General features: G+C 39.0%; 1 protein-coding gene across 2 annotated transcripts in view; it reads left to right on the top strand.

The window, feature by feature from the left end:
* kcmf1 (potassium channel modulatory factor 1) overlaps nucleotides 1-21044 on the top strand; it is a 125450-nt gene that overhangs the window by 89079 nt on the left and 15327 nt on the right. For both annotated transcript variants that reach the window (XM_072589333.1, XM_072589342.1), the window contains 2 exons: nucleotides 11463-11564; nucleotides 15756-15930. In XM_072589333.1, coding sequence (XP_072445434.1) covers nucleotides 11463-11564; nucleotides 15756-15930 — 277 coding nt within the window. The remainder of the gene's footprint in view (nucleotides 1-11462; nucleotides 11565-15755; nucleotides 15931-21044) is intronic.

The following is a 21044-nucleotide window of genomic DNA, read 5'->3' as shown; positions in this document are numbered from 1 at the left end:
AGAAAGCTCTCTCACAGGATCGCATTGCCTAATACGATGGGGCGTCCTGGTGTGTTGGTTTTGTGTATCTTCAGAAGGCAGTAGAAGTTTCCTCTGCAACTTCTACTGCCTTCCGAAGATAAACAAAGCCAACACACCAGGACGCCCCATCGTATTAGGCAATGCGATCCTGTGAGAGAGTCTCTCTGACTATGTCGAAGGCATTTTGAAACCCATTGTATTGAGGATGAGGGTGCGTAGGGAACTCTGAAGAACTGGATCCAGAGTTCTGATCAGTGTGTTTAGTTCACAGGTGTGCTGTTTGGTTGGATCAACCAGTAGTTACCTGTAGTTCCTGGTTGTTCAGTTGTGAGTACACTTCCTTGCAGTAATCTGCTCTATTCTGAATGAATGTGGCTTCTTTATGTACTGGTTTGATGACAATGTTGTGATTGGTTCAGAGCGCATGGATGGCATTGTGTTGTGATCAGGTGATGTTTTGCTCTACCTTGAGGGTGCGGCTGATGAGCTTGGCATTTATATATTTCCTGATAACCGTATACATGTCAAGCACAGGGCAGCGGCCCTCTGGTAGTGTCCAAGCTAACTCCTCCTTTTGGTCACTCCTCTACGGATCCCTGTGATGACTGTTACAGTTCCTTGGTGGGCTCACTGGAATCACTGCTGGCATCTCGAAAGAATTCCAGGAGTCTCATTCATCTGATGAATTCCACTGTGTCTGTTTTTCCACTGTGAGTGTCAGGGTGGGCTTGGCTACTGCTTGTAGTGATGCTAAGTTTCTCCAGTTTCTTGTTCTTGGTGTGCATGTATGTGGTGTAGTTTTGTTGCCTTGCCGGTTTGGCAATGTCTTGTAACTGTACTGCTGTATCCTGAGTGCAGGCTAAGAGTGTGAACTCCATCTTAATTTCAAGGTTCTGGTGCCTGCTGTAGAGTTGGTGCAGGAGATGATTGAGCAGTTTGAGGGAGGTGTGGCAAAGTCTCTCCACGGCGTCTGTGTTGTAGGTTGACTTGAGCGGGTTCGTGATCCGTAATCCTTTTGGGATCTTTCCTGCTTTCCTGTAGAAACTTGATGTCTGTGACACTATGTGCAATCTTCTTGGAGATCCTGTCCACTTTAAGCCAGCAGTTAGTGATGTCGATAGTAGTCATGATTTGGAGATGCTGATGTTGGACTGGGATGTACAAAGTTAAAAATCGCACAACACCAGGTTATAGTCCAATAGGTTTGTTTGGAAGCACTAGCTTTTGAAACTAGCTTCATCAGGTGGTTGTGGAGTATAAGATCATAAGACACAGTTTATAGCAAAAATTTACAGTTTTTCCACTGTGGAGCCATGGTGGGCTTGGCTACTGCTGTAAACTTTTGCGATAAATTCTTTGTCTTATGATGTTATACTTCACAACCACGTGATGAAGGAGCAGCACTCCGATAGCTAGTGCTTCCAAATAAACCTGTTGGATTATAACCTGATGTTGTTTCTAGTTTTACCTTGAGATTTTTAACTTTGTACACCCCAGGCCAACACCGGCATCCCATCAAAGTCCATTTAGTAATTTATTTTCATATTTCATATAGTTGAATATTATCTTTTATTGATTTGCATATATTCTATCCAAGTATAACAAAATGTTAATGGGAAGTTTGATTTAGAATATGTTTGTAACTCCTGTTTATCCTTCTCTCATTTTTGAAAAAAAACTTAATAATCTATAATGACAAGGACCCAGCACAGAGTTGGCTTTCTAGTTTTACCTTGAGAATTGGCATGCATGAAATAAGCTATATTCTAAATGATGATATGTCTACATTGTAGACTGCTGTCCAAGTCAGGCAGTAGCCATTAGGTGAGTGTGAACGTCCTAAAATAATGTGCAGTAATGTGTTTTTGAGTGCCTTTTTATATATTAGAGCTCTGCTTTTTCTGGAGGAGCGGGTCAATGGAATTGCAAGATGACTAGATGTTCCTATAAACCAGCAGTTGTCTTGTAAATTGGCACCTAATTTGCTCATTTATGGGCAAAACAGATAGTAGGCTATGAAATTCCTGCTAGCCAGTGAAGTTTCTTCACTCAGACAGTTGTGAATCTTTGGAATTCTCCACCCCAAATGATAATTGTTGCTCCTTTGAATATATTTAAGCCTGAGATGGGCTGATTTGAAATCAGGAAGCAGGCAGGAAAGTGGAGTTGAGGCAGCAGCTCAATCATGATCACATCTACTCGTGCTCCCAGTTCTTTTATTTGTTTAGGTATGAAAAATTGCACCACCCCATAAATCAGTTTTTGTGTCAGCTGGACAGATTTTACATTACCATCCATTTGTGCAGTTAGTTTCATACTGCATTTACTCATCCTATTTCCATATCTCTCTTAATTCTTCTATTCCTGAATGTGCACATACTTTCTATCTCAATATTTAATCCTGGAAATGAATTCTGTAGAGTTACCTTTTTGTGCACGGATGTATCTCTTATCCTTTGTTCCAAATTTCTTAAGCATTTAATCTTGAATTCCTTGTCATTCATTCTTGCTCTCCCAACTATTGGAAAGAGTTTGCTTCTGTAGCCCTTTTTCCATATTTTATAATTAATCATGCTTTCATAATTGCAGTCTGCCTTGTTATAAGGAGAAGTGGTCTGTCTTCATATTTCAATATACAAAGCACTATCCTAGAGATTGTTGTTTTCTATCCCTCAAAGCTTTAGTAATATACTGTACTATGCAGCATACTTACTATATGCTGCAAGGTAAAATCTTGAGGTTTGAAAATGCATTATTAAGCATTTAACGATGCTTATTAATAACTGATTAATGCTTATTATTACCTCCTTGGAATTTATATCCTATGCATTTAATAGAATTCTATTAGCATTTCTAATATTATCAGCCTAAGTTACTTGAGCGTCTTGAGCTGCGTTTCCCTGCCTGGATTCTGTACTATTTCACAAAATCATGCATTTACATTAAAATGGTTAAATCTGCCCTTTCTCTTCATATTTGGGAGATTTTAAAATTAAATTCTTGTCATAGTAGCATTGAGAAGAGGGGGCATGGTCTGGTTATTTCTTGTCAGAAAATTGTTGTCCATTGTCTGACACCCAAAAAAATCTGCCTTGAAAGAGCATATACTTGTGCAATTATACCCTGAGTATTTTCAATTTAATTAAACACTGCAAAGATTTAAATATACCAGCTCTTCTGCAGTATTGGTGCTGAGTCTACTGGTACAGCTGCATCGAAATCCAGTGACTTGAAAGCACACTACACAATTAGGTTAACTTGTACTTCTAAACTCTGTGGCATATCCTGCAAAATGGAGGAGGCTGAAACTGTTGCATATTCGCCACTGCATTAATGGAGCAGGTTATCAATTAGAGGCACTAATTCATGAGTAATAGTTCATGTCAAAATGTTTTTTTTAATTTGGTAATGGGATGTGAGCATCACTGGCTTGTCAGCATTTATTGCCTGTCCCTAGTTGTCCTTGGGAAGGTGATGGTGACCTGCCATCTTGAACTGCTGCAGTCCATGTGCTGTAGCTAGAGCCACAGTGCCATTAGGAAAGGAATTCCAGGATTTTGACTGTGACAATGAAAGGATGATGGTTACATTTTCAAGTTAGGATGTTGAGTGGCTTGGAGGGGAGCTTGTAGTTTGTGGTGTTTCCATGCATCCACTGCTCTTGTCCTTCTAGTTGGAGGTGGTCATGGGCCTTGAAGTTGCTGTCTACAGACCTTTTGGCAAATTTCTGTACTGCATCTGGTAGATAGCAGTGTGTACTGATGAGTATAGGTGGCGGAGGGTATGAATGTTTGTGGATATGGTGCCAATCAAGTGACCTACTTTGTCTTAGATGGTGTCAAGCTTCTTGAGTATTGTTGGAGCTGCACCCATCCTGACAAGTGAGCAGTATTCCATCACAGTCCTGACTTGTGCCTTGTAGATGGTGGACAGGTTTTAGGAAGTCATGAGGTAAGTTAGTTGCTGCAGTATTCCTAGCCTCTGACCTGCTATTGTAACCACTCTCTCTGTATAGAGTGTCCAGTTGAGTTTTTGGTCTGTGGTGATTTCCCAGGATTTTGATAGGAAATTTGGTGATGGTAATGCCATTGAATGTCAAGGGTTGATGGTTAGATTATCCCTTCTTGGAGATGGGTATCGATTGGCATTTGTGAAGTACAGATATTATTTGCCACTTGTCAGCTCAACCTGTATATTGTCTAGTTATTGTTGCATTGGTCTTTGCTTCAGTATTTGGAGGAGTTGCAAAAGGTGCTGAACTTGAAAGCACACTACACAATTCACTACGATGAAAATTCCCACCTCTGACCTTATGTTGGTGAGAAGTGCATTGACTGAAAATATGCAGAAGCGGGAACTGAATGATTGCAGCCCTGTTATAATCAACTTGTATTCGTTCACTGAAAATCAGATATTTTATTTCAATATCCAGCATTCATTTATCCCATGATTTCATCACTTTGTGGAAAACGATTCCAGACATGAGAATTGGATTTATATTTTCTGTACCCTTTCTGTTGCACTTTATCAGATGGTGCAAAAAAAATCCTTTCATGGCAGGAAGTAAACCCCAGTTTTCCTGCTCATTCTCACAAATCAGATTTTAATAGGAGACTTTGGCCTCATTTTCCTCCAGCTTTTACGTTTTTAACATTTTGCTTCCAGCTTTTCCTTTCAACCTCTTGCTGGTTTTATTGGTTATTGTTCTGCAAAGGTTGTTCAGAAGCTGCTAAGGCTTCTTAGGTTATTTCAAATTTATCCTTCGATATACCACCAGCGTTCATAGAGTATGCATATTGCATTTTATTTCAGTGCTATAGCACAGGTTCAGCTGCTTAAATTAGACACCTAATTTTTTTATTCAATTTCCATAATTCCATAATTTGACTTTCAAATTTGCAGATAATGTCAAACTAATACATTATATATACACACACATTTTCTATATTAAGATTATTTTTTTGTAAATCAGAGGCTATAAACTAACGCTGAAATTCTGAAGAACTACATTCAGCACTCTTATCCATGCACAGCATAACTCTATTAACAACTATTTTCTCATCCACTCCATTACTTGGAATTCCTAATAGTTTGAGTTTGGCCAGTAGTCTATAATTTAAATTTTTGCCACAGCCCAATTAGATGTCTGGATACACCAATCTTTGTGTGTATAAACAGCTGGGGGGATGTGGGTATTGCATTTGGTCCATTAGATTGCCATTTTCACAAAGAATTGCTTTGACAGTAGGATCATCTTCACCTCAACTTATGTCTGTGTAATAATCAGCATCACATTTATGCCTTATTAATTCTGTTCCTTTACACAGAAAGGAAGTAAAACTAGCAACTCTGTTGTTGTTCATTTCTTTGCCCCAGGTTATGAATGAAATCACCATCAGAGCTTGTTTTCTATTTGTGCCTTCCCATGTCCAATGATTCCCTCATGATAACTATCAATGCCTGACAAAGGTCTATCTAGTTTCTTGGGGCTTTGAGGTTCTACTAATAATCCCATTTAATTTAAGAAAATTCTGGGGAGAGAAACCAAGATAATGTTTTGGGTCAGTGGCGATCCTTAATCAGAGTTCATCTTTGACCTGAGAAATGTCAATGCTATATCTCTCCACGGAAATTGCCACACACCTGTTGAATATTTTTATATTGTGTTTTGATTTCAGATTTCCAGGGGCTGTTTTGGGCCAGTGGTAGTATCCCTACCCCTGGACTGAGACCCGGGTTCAAATTCCACCTGCTCCAGAGGTGTGAGCAGGTTATTAGGAAAAATATGCTGTTCAGATTTCCAGCTTCCATAATATGTAACTTTTGTATTGGCATCACATGCGATTTTAAGTTTGTCCTATTAGCCTGCGACTGACTTTTGTTTCATTTATTTAAACACAATTATACTTTGATTTCTCTTTCGGGAGGAGCATATGAATAGTTGGGGGATATAATTGTCCCAAGTATTGACTGTTTTATGAATAGAAAGTATGCAGAATGTCACAGATAAACCAGGTCATTTTAAGTCTGTCACCTGTGTGCCAGTATCCTTTTCAGTGCTGCTAACAGCAGATTAAGAGAATTTGGACAGGCACAGCTTGCAGTAGGGTCCTTCTGGATCCTAGCTGTTGCACTGTTCTTTAATGTATATTGCTCAAAATGAGAATAGCTGCTTTGAAATTGGAGAGTTTGTGCAAGTGTTCAGTAATCGTAAAATCAATGGAGGTAAATACCCTTTGTTGAGGATAGAATATTGCTAATGCTATAGTGACAAGTTTTGAGAAGATTTGTAGCTCAGGTTGAGGTTCTGGATGTAGGTTTGTTACACAAAGTAACAACACTGACAGCACAGACACATGGATAAAAAAAACTTATCTGACTGACCCTTAACAGACACTGAAAAAGCTGTCTAAGTAAGAAGATTAAATTACAACTGCCAGGATGCGGACAAGAAACATTTCGTAGCAGCATTAGAAAAATACTAAAAGACAACCAACGCACAGAAGAAACCCAGCAAACTATCAGACAGGTAGTCGCACCAACATCAAGCAGAAGAAAGGAAGGAAAAACACTATACACAAGAAAGGAAAGCACTGGAAAGGCTGAAAAAAAATAAAAACATTGTTATCCTACCTGCAGACAAAGGACGCTTGACAGCCAATCTAAATCGAAGAAACTACATTGAAAAAGCGAAAGCACAACTTACAGATACCAACACTTACCAACAAGTGGTGATAGACCCGACCTCACAAACTAGAGAACTGAATCATGGCCCTACTCAAACAAACTTCAGCAATCTGGAGAAATAAATAACACCAACTTCCAAAAAATGAAACCAGATGGCTCAACACACCACGCTTCTACGGATTGCCCAAAATTCACAAAACCGGGAACCCCCCTCAGACCCATAGTCTCGCTACCTGGAAACACATACAGATTGGCCAAGGAGCTACACCAAAGGCTAAAACACTTAGTAGAAGACCTACACCATTCAACCCACTCCACCCAAGAATTCCTGAAGACCATCAAAGACACTAAGATAGAAGAGGATGAAATAATAGTGTCCTTTGTAGCAGCCCTGCTTACATCAATCAACATTTAACCTGGCCAAGGAAACACTGACTACACTATTAGAAGACCCAAAGACCCATACACCAAACACCACTAACTTCATCAGCAAGGACAGTATTATCAAGCTTGTGGACCTATGCCATACCACACACTTTGCCTTCACCAACAAAACCAACAGACAAACCAACCGGACACCCATGGGATCTCCGATATCAGGGTTCTTACAGGCAGTAACGCAGAGACTCAAACAAACAGCTCTGCCAGCCATCCAACCCAAACTTTGGGTCCACTATGTGGATGACACTTTTGTCATCACTAAATGAAACAAATTAGAGGAAATCTTCAAGACCATCAATAATACCTTTTACTAGCATAAAATTCACTAAAGAGGAGAAAAACAACAACACTTTACTGTGACATCTAGTAATGGCAGTTTGAACAGCCAATGGGGAACTTCAAACCAGTGTCTACAGGAAAACAACACATATGGACTAAATATTGAACTACAGAAACAATCATCCCAACACCCACAAACGAAGCTGCATTAGAACATTATTCCAATGAGCCACTACACACTGCAGCACAGAGGAACTACACAGAGCAGAAGAAAATCACCTATACCGTGTATTCAAAAAGAATGGGTACCCAATGAACACAGTTTGCCGATTTCTCAGTGACAAACCCAAACAAGCAGACAAAACTCATCCAGAAACCCTAGCCACACTCCCCTACATCAAAGGCAAGTTGGAAATGGCTACCAAACTACTCAAGATTCCTTGGCATCATGGTAGCCCACAAATCCACCAACACACTAAAACAGCAGCTAATGAACTTAAAAGACCCTATACAGACGACAAGCAAAACTAATGTCATTTACAAAATACTGTGCAACAACTGTAACAAACACTACACTGGATAAACAGGCAGAAAACTAGCCACCAGGATACATGAACATCAACTAGTCACAAAACGACATGACCCTCCTTATACACAGATAGGGAAGGACATCACATCCATCTTAGGACAAGCTAAACAGAGACACGTACGAGAATGCCTAGAAGCGTGGCATTCCAACCGGAACTCTATCAGCAAACACATCGAGTTAGACCCCATCTACACACACTGAGAAAAAGAACAGGAAATGATATCACCAACCTAAAGAAATCCAAACATATAAATAAAAAGCAGGAATCATCAGTGCTTTGCCCGGAAGCCCACTGAAGATGTTACCTAGTAGGGTGACGAAACGTCTGGAAATGGACCTTCCAGCTCAGTGAGCAAACCTACATCCAGAATGTTCTAGTGAATTGTCTCCGAGCAACTTGTAGCTAGTAGGATTGAATCTGAAAGGTGAAGATAATTTTAAATACTTTGTGTTCCATAGTTTAATTGGGCTCTCTATAGATTAATATAAGAAGTGATATTCCAATATTTTAAAATTTTAGTTTCTTATATAAACAATGTATGGGATCACTTTCCCAGAAGCTTAATGCTGCCATTAACTAAGGGAAATAAGAGCACTTGTTGTAATTTGGAAACCTCTCATTGGTGGAATTATTTTTTCAGGGCGATGGCAAAGGCAAATATGCTGCCCTCTAGTGGTGTATTCAAATTCACTTAACTGCTTTTTATCTACAGTAAAGGTTAATTTTCTTAACATTTTATGTTGGCAAATATAAACGTATTTCATCTTTTTTTGTAAAGAAAATACTCAAACAAGCATGGGTAGCACGGTGGCACAGTGGTTAGCACTGCTGCCTCACAGTGCCAGAGACCAGTGTTCAATTCCTGCCTCCTGCAACTCTGTGTGGAGTTTGCACATTCTCCCCGTGACTCTGTGGGTTTCCTCTGGATGCTCCGGTTTCCTCCCACAATCCAAAAAAAAATGTGCAGGTTAGTGGGTTGGCCACGCTAAATTGCCCATAGTGTTAGGTGAAGGGGTAAATGTAGGGGAATGGGTCTGGGTGGGTTGCGCTTCGGCAGATCGGTGTGGATTTGTTGGGCTGAAGAGCCTGTTTCCACACTAAGTAATCTAATCTAATCTTGATGAAAAAGTACTGATTTGTTTGATGAATTGTATTCAAATGGTTCAACTTTGTAGAAAAATACAGAAATTGTCAAATTTTCAGATTAAATACTAAAGTAATTGGGTTTTTACTGTTGGAAGGATTTGGTGTTTGACAAGATGTATATCATTTGAGAATATGATAAACCTAAATTTAAAAAATACGCCATGTTTACAATGTTGGACAACATTGGTCCGGAGGGCTTATCTTTTGAAGAGAGGTTGACTGAGCTCGGATTTGTTTCATTGGAGAAGAGGAGGAGGAGAGGGCACCTAATTGAGGTATACAAGATAATGCGAGGCATAGATAAAGTCAATAGCCAGAGACTATTTCCCAGGGCAGAAATGGCTAACACGAGGGGTCATAGTTTTAAGCTGGTTGGAGGAAAGTATAGAGGGGATGTCAGAGATGGGTCCTTTACACAGAGTTGTGAGAGCATGGAATGCGTTACCAGCAGCAGTTGTGGAAGCAAGGTCATTGGGGACATTTAAGAGACTACTGGACATGCATATGGTCACAGAAATTTGAGGGTGCATACATGAGGATCAATGGTCGGCACAACATTGTGGGCTGAAGGGCCTGTTCTGTGCTGTACTGTTCTATGCCCTAACATAGGGATTTGATCATTGTGTGACAGGAAGTTATCCACAATTACCACCATTTTCCCAAAGTAGGAGATAAGCTTTGTCTAAAGCTGTCTTTGCTTAGTGGAATGTTATGGAGGATATTGTGTGCAAATTTATTTTAAAACTTGTTGTTTAAAATCTGCCCTGTGCCTTTAAAGTAAAACACCAGTAATACTGAATCTGCATATTTCTCAATTATTTTTTTCCATTTCTTTGGGCCATCTTACTCCTCACTGGAGGTACAGTACAATTCCACATGTTCTCCTATTCCTCATTCAATTAGCCATGCACATGAGTTTTGATGTCATCATGTAATTGGGAAGCAGGGTGTATTATAGCCTGACATCCACTTCAAATACGTGTTGTTAATGCTGCCCAAAAGTAGCAATCATTGGTCAATTCCTTCTCCTAACATGACAGTACTGACTCCAAACTGTAGAGGGGGTACCTACTCAGGTCAGCTAATTTAGAATTTTGTATTTGACTGCAGATCAAACTATAATCTTGTCGTCATTAGATACATTAAAGACTTTTGATATGCTCACTGATTTGATATTTGTCTCCTGATCAAGGTTATGATTTTTACTGAGCTTTGCAGAAGCTATATATTACCCCTTTTAACTGTTGATCTTCTGGTTCTAGCTTTCCTTTGTGTTCTTTCTTTCTTCTTGCTTCTTCCTTCAGCTCCATTCTGAATTTCAGAAGCTCTCACGTGTTTATATCCTTTTTCTCCTCTGGTCAGCAACAAAGTCCACTGCTGTGTACTGTTGTCAGGCATTAGGGTAAAGTGTGACTCGATATTATACTCACTAAACTGGAAACGTGCAGTCAATATGTGAAAGAGAATAATGAAATTAGTTTTGGGAAGTACTATGATTTGTGCTGATCATTGTCATCTCTACACCCTGTTTCACCTCCAGCATTACACTTTGTCGTACATTCTCAATGAGCATCTGAAGGCCACCACATTGGTCACATTGTCGACAAAGGTTGACCTCCCTGCAAACAACTAACTTGATCTCTTAGGCAGAATTGCTATACTTGTCAGCATTTAGTTTCTTGATCACTACATGTCACAAAAGAAAACTCTCTGCCTTTCATTGTGCCAGATGTTTTAATGTCCACAGTTGGTAGAAAATAGGCAGTCTGCTGCAATAATTCTCAGTTATTTGCAAATCCATCAATGATTTAATTGGTTTCCATTAGTATGTATTTATGAAGTAGAACATAATCGTTTGTTTGTATGCAAATAGTTGGTAATGTTTGTTTATTAAATCTCATTGAGAAAATCTGATATCATGCCTGCACATTGTTGCTCTAAAGATCGAAACAAAATGCATCATAGATAATATCATCTGTCTATAAAATATAAAATAGCTAGAACAGTGTAACAATATTAAAAAAAGGTCTGCAAAAGGAAAAGACGAGCATTTGGGGAAATGAGATCTACAGATTCAGGATAACTGAAATACAAACAGAATATGATTTGAAATACGATTAATCATTTCCCCTTTTTTTTGTACTTCTGAAGGCAAACTTCAGCTCCTTTCTGTGAATATTTAGAGTAAGATTTTATTTGTATCTCATTCCCAGTTTTCAGTTAGACTCATTTGCTTGAACTTTTCGATTGTTTCACAATTAGAAGTGATCATTAAATTTGCTTTTTAATGTATTACAGGTTTGTCCAATTTGTGCAGCATTACCTGGAGGAGATCCTAATCATGTCACGGACGACTTTGCAGCTCATCTTACACTTGAACACAGGGCTCCTAGAGATTTAATATCCTTTTGAAAGGCCAATATCCAGTTACCTGGAAATGTCAAAAGGAAATTTCATAGTTGTCTATCTTGTGCCACAAATGTTAATTCAGTTGGTTTTAAATAGAAATTATTCATGGTCAAGTACTTGGACAAAGTAATGAATAGTTGAGAAAGCTCCACCGCATTTGTGTTGAGTGCTACAGTGTGGTATTGCTTTAGAATGTACATTTCCTTTCATTTAAGGAAATTATAATATGCCATATTTTAATGTATGAGTTTGAGGTGCAGTTCATTTTAGCTTTCACCTCAATTGGCTTGGATGATCACAAGCTGCCAAGTAGAAGAGCTTTGATTTGCAGAGGGATCTGAATGTTTTGATCTATAAATCACAAAAATTGGTACACAAGTTCAGCAAGTGATTAGGAGGAAGGCAAATGGAATGTAGTCATTGAAAGCAAAATACTGCAGATGCTGGAAATCTAAAGTAAACACAGGAAATATTGGTGGAACTCAGCAGGTCTGGCAGCATTTGTGGAGGCTGTTATGGACCAGGCCAGACCCCATAAAACATTTCAAGAAGGTAGCCCTAACTTTGCTAGTTGTTTTAAGCAGTTGTAATGCAGAAATTCGAGGAGAGAATCAGCTGGTAATTATTTACAAGATTACTGAATGAGATACAAACAACAGAAAACAGAATAGCAAACAACTTAGATTAGATTAGATTACTTACAGTGTGGAAACAGGCCCTTCAGCCCAACAAGTCCACACCGCCCCGCCAAAGCGCAACCCACCCATACTCCTACATCTACCCCTTACCTAACACTATGGGCAATTTAGCATGGCCAATTCACCTGACCTGCACATCTTTGGACTGTTGGAGGAAACCGGAGCACCCGGAGGAAACCCACGCAGACACGGGGAGAATGTGCAAACTCCACACAGTCGGTCACCTGAGGCGGGAATTGAACCCAGGTCTCTGGCGCTGTGAGGCAGCAGTGCTAACCACTGTGCCACCGTGCCGCCCAAAAGCCTATCCGAAAAACCAACAGATCATCCCAACGTAATGATGCTGTTCCAAATACTTGCAACAATCCCCATAAACACCCTATGACACAAAAGGTAAAATCAAACATAGCTTCTTACAGGATAGAAGTCAGAGAGAGGGTACCAGCCTTGACCTGCTTCTGTAGATCCAGCAGCTGCCTTTTCACACTACTGCTAAAGGAAACAGAAAAGCTGAGCTGGGAGAACTGGCCACTCTTCTTTCTTAGTACAAGTTTTTTTAACTTGTAAGCCTTCTGCCTGAGGCTATCTCTGTTAGCTATCGTCAAATTGGCCCTAAAACCCTTTAACCCCCAGACTTTTTGGAGTCTGTCACTTACAACCTCTCTTTTTAAAACAACAAGCCCAGCATAACCTTGTTAAAGGAGTAGCTTTGTCATACCTCCCCCTCCCTTTTTAAGAAAGATCAATATCCAAAGACGATTTCATTTTAAACCCCTTTTTAAAACATTGCTAGTACTGTAAAACAAACATAGACATTACATTGACTATAAATGTGCAAACATGCACAACTGCAAACCGTTTGCCTGTTGTACTCCTGCCACTGAACGCCTCCATTTCTCGTTCGAGTCTCGACAATGCGCCGGCAATCATGTTTTCTCATCCTACCAGGGGCGCAATTTTCAAATTGAATGTCTGTAACAAGTTCCATCTAAACAGCTTGGCATGTTTGTGCTTATGTTTCCCCACCAACTTCAATGGGTTGTTATGACATATGATTGTCTCAGATGCGTTGTAGGAAAATAAAACTGAAAGGTTGTAATACCAACACCAAGCTCAAAGTCTCCTTCTCAACTGTCAAATATTTCTGCTGATGAGTGCTCAGACTTGTGGCGAGATACCTGATAGGTCTTTCTATCTTCTCATCCACTATGACACCGAAATTGGAGGTGTAGTGGACAGCGAAGAGGGTTACCTCCAATTACAACAGGATCTGGACCAGATGGGCCAATGGGCTGAGAAGTGGCAGATGGAGTTTAATTCAGATTAATGTGAGGTGCTGCATTTTGGGAAAGCAAATCTGAGCAGGACTGATACACTTAATGGTAAAGTCCTAGGGAGTGTTGCTGAACAAAGAGACCTTGGAGTGCAGGTTCATAGCTCCTTGAAAGTGGAGTCGCAGGGAGATAGGATAGTGAAAAAGGCGTTTGGTATGCTTTCCTTTATTGGTCAGAGTATTGAGTACAGGAGTTGGGAGGTAATGTTGCGGCGTACAGGACATTAGTTAGGCCACTGTTGGAATATTGCGTGCAATTCTGGTCTCCTTCCTATCTGAAAGATGTCGTGAAACTTGAAAGGGTTCAGAAAAGATATACAAGGATGCTGCCAGGGTTGGAGGATTTGAGCTACAGGGAGAGGCTGAACAGGCTGGGGCTATTTTCTCTGGAGCGTCGGAGGCTGAGGGGTGACTTTATAGAGGTTTACAAAATTGAGGGGCATGGACAGGGTAAATAGACAAAGTATTTTCCCTGGGGTGGAGGAGTCCAGAACTAGAGGGCATAGGTTTGGGGTGAGAGGGGAAAGATATAAAAGAGACCTAAGGGGCAACTTTTTCAGAGGGTGGTACGTATATGGAATGTGCTGCCAGAGGAAGTGGTGGAGGCTGGTAGAATTGCAATATTTAAGAGGCATTTGGTTGGGTATATGAATAGGAAGGGTTTGGAGGGATGTGGGACTAGATTGGGTTGGGATATCTGGTTGGTGTGGACAGGTTGGACCGAATAGTCTGTTTTCATGCTGTACATCTCTATGAATCCATAACTGAGCACTTCTTGTGTGACCATGAATTCCCGTTACTAAAAATGTTTCTGGTAGTAGTCTTTCAGAAGTACATATTTCCTCATCTTTCAGCATCACAGATCGAGAGGATCCTGTACCTCCTAATATTGTAACTTCTTTACCTGCTGCTCCTGACCTGTGTGAATAAACTTTACCTTTGCAGGTATATATGGTTTAAGAAGATCTGGCGTCCTCTTTAACCAAGCTCCAACCAGGTTGTAAATTCTGATGCAGCTTTCTAGCCTCTACTGTGCTTTATGTTACCACTCCAACAAAATTCACTGGCTTATCCTGTTTTCCTATATCTGGCTTCCCAGTACTACTCCTAACGCACCAACACTCTGATTTCATATGGCCTACTTTATTGCAGTGAAAACACTGGAGCTTTTTAACTTCTCTGTCCCCCTTCAAGGGTTTCCTTTTTGCCATGTGTTAAGTTATCCCTCTGATCTTCACCAAGATCTACCTTTCCCTTTCTACATGAGGATTTTTCTTTTACCCAATTTCTGTCCCCCTCAGATTGAAATTGGCTCTGGAAGTCAAACTTTGCTTTTTGGACCTACTCATAATCATCAGCCATTTCATCAGCTAATCTTGCAGTTTTAACTCTCTGCTCTTCCACATGAATTCTCACTACTACAGAAAGTGAATTTTTGAACTCCTATCTATGTGCCAATTTTGGAAGTTCAAACTCTGTCTTTTTCTCTCTCCTGCTAAAGCAATTTTCTTTTTCTCTTTCCTCTGCTTTTAATCGAAATTCCTTGTCTTTTGTCTATAACTCAAGCTGCTTAATTTTCAATTGACTTTTAGCTATCTCTAAAGATTCTGATGGTGTTTCCAACAAATTTAAATGTTGAGCTACTGCTGTAATTATCTCTCCTTTCCTCACAAAAGGAGGCAATTCCAACCTCTCCGCGCCAGGGACCTGGGTTTGATTCCCGCCTCTGCCAACTGTCTGTGTGGAGTTTGCACATTCTCCTTGTCTCCGCGTGGGTTTCCTCCAGGTGTGCCAGTTTCCTCCCACAGTCCAAAAGATGTGCAGGTCAGGTGCATTAGTCAGGCGCAAATATATGGTAGGGGTACGGGTCTGGGTGGGTTACTCTTCGGAGGGTCAATGTGGACTTGCTGTAGGGAATCTAATAATCTGAACTGCTCGCAACCTTGGTATTACATAGATTTGTTCAACCTTTACATAGTTGGCAGAGGGAAAGATGGAGTTGGTAGCTAGTGAATGGAGTTAGTAGCTGGTACCAAAGACCTTTAGCATCAGTGTTAATTAATTGAAGGAAATTGTCAAGAATTTTAATGTACTTTGAATTGGAGGTTTTACTTGCAGGCCTTTGCTTATATTTCCTTAATAATTATTTATGATGAATCCAGCGGTGTTCGACATGTACGTAGGATGTTTCATCCTGGCCGAGGCCTTGGAGGACCACGTGCTCGTAGATCAAACATGCACTTTACTAGCAGCTCCACTGGTGGGCTTTCATCCTCACAAAGTTCATATTCTCCAAGCAATAGGGAAGCTATGGATCCAATAGCTGGTGAGTTAAAATTTATAGTTGCATCACATTTATTAAAACAAGAATATATTGGACAACAAAATGTAATTGAATAGTTCTATCTTGATAGAATTTTAATAAGCTGCTTGAATGTAATGTACCAATGTAAATTTATAATTCTTCATAGTGAACAAATCAATTTCAAGTAATTCCCTATCAGAAATCTATTAGAATTAATTGTATTTGTAATCTGTAAGAATTGTGGAAGCCACTAATGTATTTATTATTCCAGTTACACAGTGGCAGACTTTTTTAAATGTTGGTAATTCATTAGCTTTCTTTGTAAACCATTTTCAATCTTTTTTTTGATTGTGAAATAAAAGAGGAACAATTATATTCTATTAATGTATTTTAATAGATATTATATGAGCAACTAGTTAGGTCATGGTAAAGTGTACATGTGGTAAGATCTGATATGATTTATGTAACTTACTGCTCAACATTGCATTACAGGATATTGAGAGTTTTTATGTAAATAAAATCTTCCACTTGAGCTCTTCCTGTTCTAATGTTTTGTCACAATTCAAATCATGTTTATTCAGTAATGGAATTCTTTGTCCAAATTTTGAGTATGTGTCAAGCTGATTGCAAAGTCACTGATGAGTGTGAAGCACCTGTCTGAGCTTTCTGCTAACTTGAATTTTCAGTTGTGCCTCTATATGCTGTACATTCTGATTGGCTTCCCTTCCCCCACCATCTCCAGAGAAGGGAGAAACTGAAGAGTATTGACAGAGGGAGAAAGTGCAGAACCTGTGGAAAGGGAGAGATGAGATGCAAGGAAGTAGAGGAGTAAACAGAATATTTAACTAATCAATTCGATATCTCTTTCCTGGCAAACCACCAACTTGGCTTTGTATCTTCTGCTGTCACCCTGTCTTCCCTTTTCTTCACTCCTCACTTCTGTCCATCACTTCACTTTTTTCCCTCTTTTAGTCCCGTCCCATCCCTCTTGCACGGCTACCTCACATGCTGTCACCTTCTCTCATCCCTTTCTCTCCTCCTCCTTCCCCCTGCATCTTCACTCTCCTGTACACTTACTTGTTGCACACTGGCTTTATCAAGTTGATCCTTCAATCACCCACCCCCCCCCCCCCCCAGCACCCACTCACTCAGTGTGGTTTTTAAAATATTCGTGTTGCTGCGAAGGATTGCATTTATTACTCACGTGTAGTTGCCGTAATAGTGGTATTGGTTATCCTTCTGCAGGCCGTATTGTGAAGGTACTTTCACAAGACTATTAGAGAAGGAGTTACCTGACAAGAAAGACTGTCAATAAATGTCTAAGTATATGGAGCAGAGGGGCTGGGAGGAAGGAGTCATGTAAATAATCCTTTAATTCATTAATAATAAAGGATATTAATTAATTTGTAATATTTTGTAGAAAAAAAACAATTTTCCTTTGTTTTTAATAGTGGTTTAGATTACTATTTATCTTGCGGCTTAGGCTGGACACTTGTAAGGAATAAAATGACTGAATAGGCCAACAAAAATTGCTTCGAATTGTGAATGAGGGTGCACCTGATTTGTATAGTTGGGCTTATTTTGTTAAAGACAAAAATCTATAGGTAGATGATCTACAAATAATAAATATGGATGCAGTATATCCTCACGCTGATGTTGAAATTAGAACACCAATTCATTGATCTATTAATCATTAACTGTTGTATACACACAGTTAAATTATTCTCTCCACAGATACCGAATCAATGTGGTTTCTCCAGCACCTAATTTTTGCTTCAGATCTCCACCATCTGCAGTTCTTTGTTTTATTTTGTTGAATTAAAGTGCAGTCTAGGTTTCTGGAAATGAATTTTATGAAATCATTATCTGTAACTGCAGACAGTAATGCAATATAATGGAACAGAATAGAGCAACATAATGTGAAATTCTAGATTAGATATTATTACTCATGTGCTAAGCAGTGGCTTTATCAAGTCCACACAGTCCAAACTCCATAAGAAAGTCACCTTCAGTTTCCTCCCATAATCCAAAGATTTGTAAGTAAGGTGGATTGGTCATGCTAAATTGCTCCTTAGTATCTAGGGATACACAAACTAGTGAATTAGTTATGGTAAATGTGAGATTGTGGAGATGGGTTGGGGGGTGCGGAATCTGGGTCTGGTTAGGATATTCTCCGGAGGATCAGTGCAAGACCTGATGGGCCAAGTGGCCTCTGCCCAGACAGCAGGGATTCTACTATGTGGCAGTCACTTTGCACATACAGGCAGTTCTGCTATAGTGCATCTTTTGTTGACGTGAATTGGCTGTAATGTTATTGGGTCAATAGGGAGTGCTTTTTCTAAAATGCAAACTTTTAAATTGTGTGTTGGCTATAACGTGATTACATCACCAACATTTTAAGTGTATTTGTATTCTGCAGTTTTTGTATAATGTGGGATCACAAGACATGCAACTACAGCGTATTAACAGAATTACCTGTCGTGAAATGTGACATTGACTAGATAATCTGTTTTAATTATTGCTTGCTTCAGAGCTGGAAACATTATGTAGGAACATTTTAATTCTGTTGTCATATCTTATTTTTGTCAAAACATGATGCTTTCTAAAGTAAAAAAAATCACTATACCTCATTTGAATTCCACGTATGAAAGCAGTAAATGCTGGAAACAAGCTCTGCAGGGTAAACTACATTTCCTCGAATGCTGCCTGAACTGCTGTGCTTTTCCAGCACCACTAATCCAGAATCTGGTTTCCAGCATCTGCAGTCATTGTTTTTTTCCTAAACTACATCTGTGTAGAGAGACAAACAGTTGACACACATCTGAAATGATAATGTTTCTCTCTACACTGATGCTTCCTCACCTGCATTTTCTGTTTATATTCCAGATTTTCAGCATCTGCAGTATTCTTTTTAAATTCCAGACTACAGCAAAGTACCAAATATCAGTTTTTGCTGAACGAATATTTGCAATTACCTGGTAATTTGAAATGAGCAATTTAAATAAAGCAAGATAGAAGATGTTTTGTGCTCAGAAATTGAATCAGAAGATAATAAATGTCTAAAGAAAAAATTTTTACCAACCCCAATTTCTGTGGATTAAAAATGTCAAGCTTTGATTTCTGTCATTCAAGAAATTTTAAATAAGGTGCATGTAAACTATTCAGGGGAAAGATGATGGTGCTTTGCATAATGAGAATGCATCATGGTAAGAAATTAACAAGAGTATTGAAAGGTACCAAAGGTAGCTGGTATGGAAACTTGTGATGAAAGCTATGACAGTGACTACACAAGAACATAGGACAGTAGAACGAGTAAGTTGTTTGTTGTTGCACTTCAAATCATAAAAGTATATATTTTGTGGAAAAAGATAAAAATGTACTCTTTGTATTGTAAAATTTTAAATGGCAAAGAGGAGCTATGGTGTGATGAATGTTAAAGCTGGCAGCACAAGTAGATACGGTTAAAAAAGATAAGTGGAATGCTTAGTTTTGTACTTGAGAGCATGGGATAAGAAAGCAAGACAATAGTATTGAATATGTACAAAGATTTTGGCTGGATTTGGACTGTTCAGTTTTGTGTGTCCTATTATACGAAAGATACAAGGAAGGTGGAATCATAGATGCATAAGATAAAAAGGATGAGGCATTGTGGTTATGATGAAAGATTTGAAAACATGATTTTTCTCAATCCTGCGAGAAGGTTAAATGTTTATTTAATGATATTTTCAGAATTAGGAAAAGTTATGATAAGGTAATTAGTAATATTGCTACCTGACCAGTAGAAATTGAGACCGCAGAGATTTAAGAATTAGGAGGATGGGTGAAGTTGTAGAAGTCCCTGCATGTATGGAATATTGATGTGTATAGTCAAATGGCTTGTTATTGCATTATGATATTTTATGATTACTTTTATTCTTTTTAATTTTAAAGATGATATGCAATGCAAGATGCTCAGCTAAATTTGTCTGAAATGGTCTGAACTTCTAAATGTCTGGAATGGCAAAGAATGCATTCTAGTTTGATCGATGTTCAGTCATAGTTCGCAGTCCTGCAATTTGTTGAAGTTGCTGCTGCCTGCTGATTAACTTCAAATGTAATGCATTTTGGCACGAAGTTACCTTGCCATCTAGTGGCAAGAATCTGCAATACTACTAGGAAGGATTTTTAAAAATTGGTAAAAAGGATTAAAGAAGGTTTTTTTTATGTTGAACCCAAAGTGTGCTAATTAAGGAAAGGAAAAAAAAACTTCATATAGTTGAACTGACAATTTCCCTAATATATATCAGCTAAAATGCACAATGGCTATCATTTGAATCTTTGAACTAGTACCTTGTACATCCCAATTTATTATCATATTGCAAAAAAAAATGGTCTTGCCACAGGGGAAGCATACTGTACCCTCCACTCCATTAAACAATCATTCCTGTTACCTGCCCTTGAATCAATTTCACAATTATGTTGCTACTGCTACCTTTATTCTGTGGTCTTCAGCTTTAGTACCAGATAATTTTCAAATATCTTTCAGAAGTCCACATGCACCACAGCAACTACATTGTCCTCAATAACCCCAAATGTCTTTTTAAACAGAAATCTCAGATGAAGGTAGTTGAAAACAATTTGCCTTTACATCCCAGTTATTTTCCTTTAAATAATCTAGATTTGTTCCAAAGTTAGAAGTTAAAGTGACATGTCATTGCAGTTTCTCTCATTCTCTATTTGTAGAAAGTTTGGACACTTAGAATTCTCCAGTCATCTGACATATATCCAATCTCTAAAGATGATTAGAAAATTATACCCCAGGAATTTCCACCCTTGATATCAACAGCCTAGGATGCATCCCTACAGAATGAAAATATATAGGTGCTTAAAAAATTAAATTTAAAAATGCCGAAATATTCAATATGTCTTGCAGCGTCAGTGGAGAGAGTAACAGACAAAATTACAGCTTTGGTCTTTCTTCAGAACTGGGTAAAGATAAAAATGTGATAGGTTTTAAGTACATGATGGGGGGGGGGGGAAGGTGAGAACGGGCAGCAGGGAAAGACTGATAGGTGGAATGGTTAAGTAACAACAGGTTTCAAAATATAAGACCAAAACGTGTTAACTTCATAGCTTTTGTCAGGGTTCAGGAATTT

The sequence above is a fragment of the Chiloscyllium punctatum genome, chromosome 2, assembly GCF_047496795.1.
Source record: "Chiloscyllium punctatum isolate Juve2018m chromosome 2, sChiPun1.3, whole genome shotgun sequence".
Taxonomy (NCBI): domain Eukaryota; kingdom Metazoa; phylum Chordata; class Chondrichthyes; order Orectolobiformes; family Hemiscylliidae; genus Chiloscyllium; species Chiloscyllium punctatum.
The sequence above is the reverse complement of the archived record's forward strand: the minus strand, read 5'-3'. Positions and strand labels throughout refer to the sequence as shown.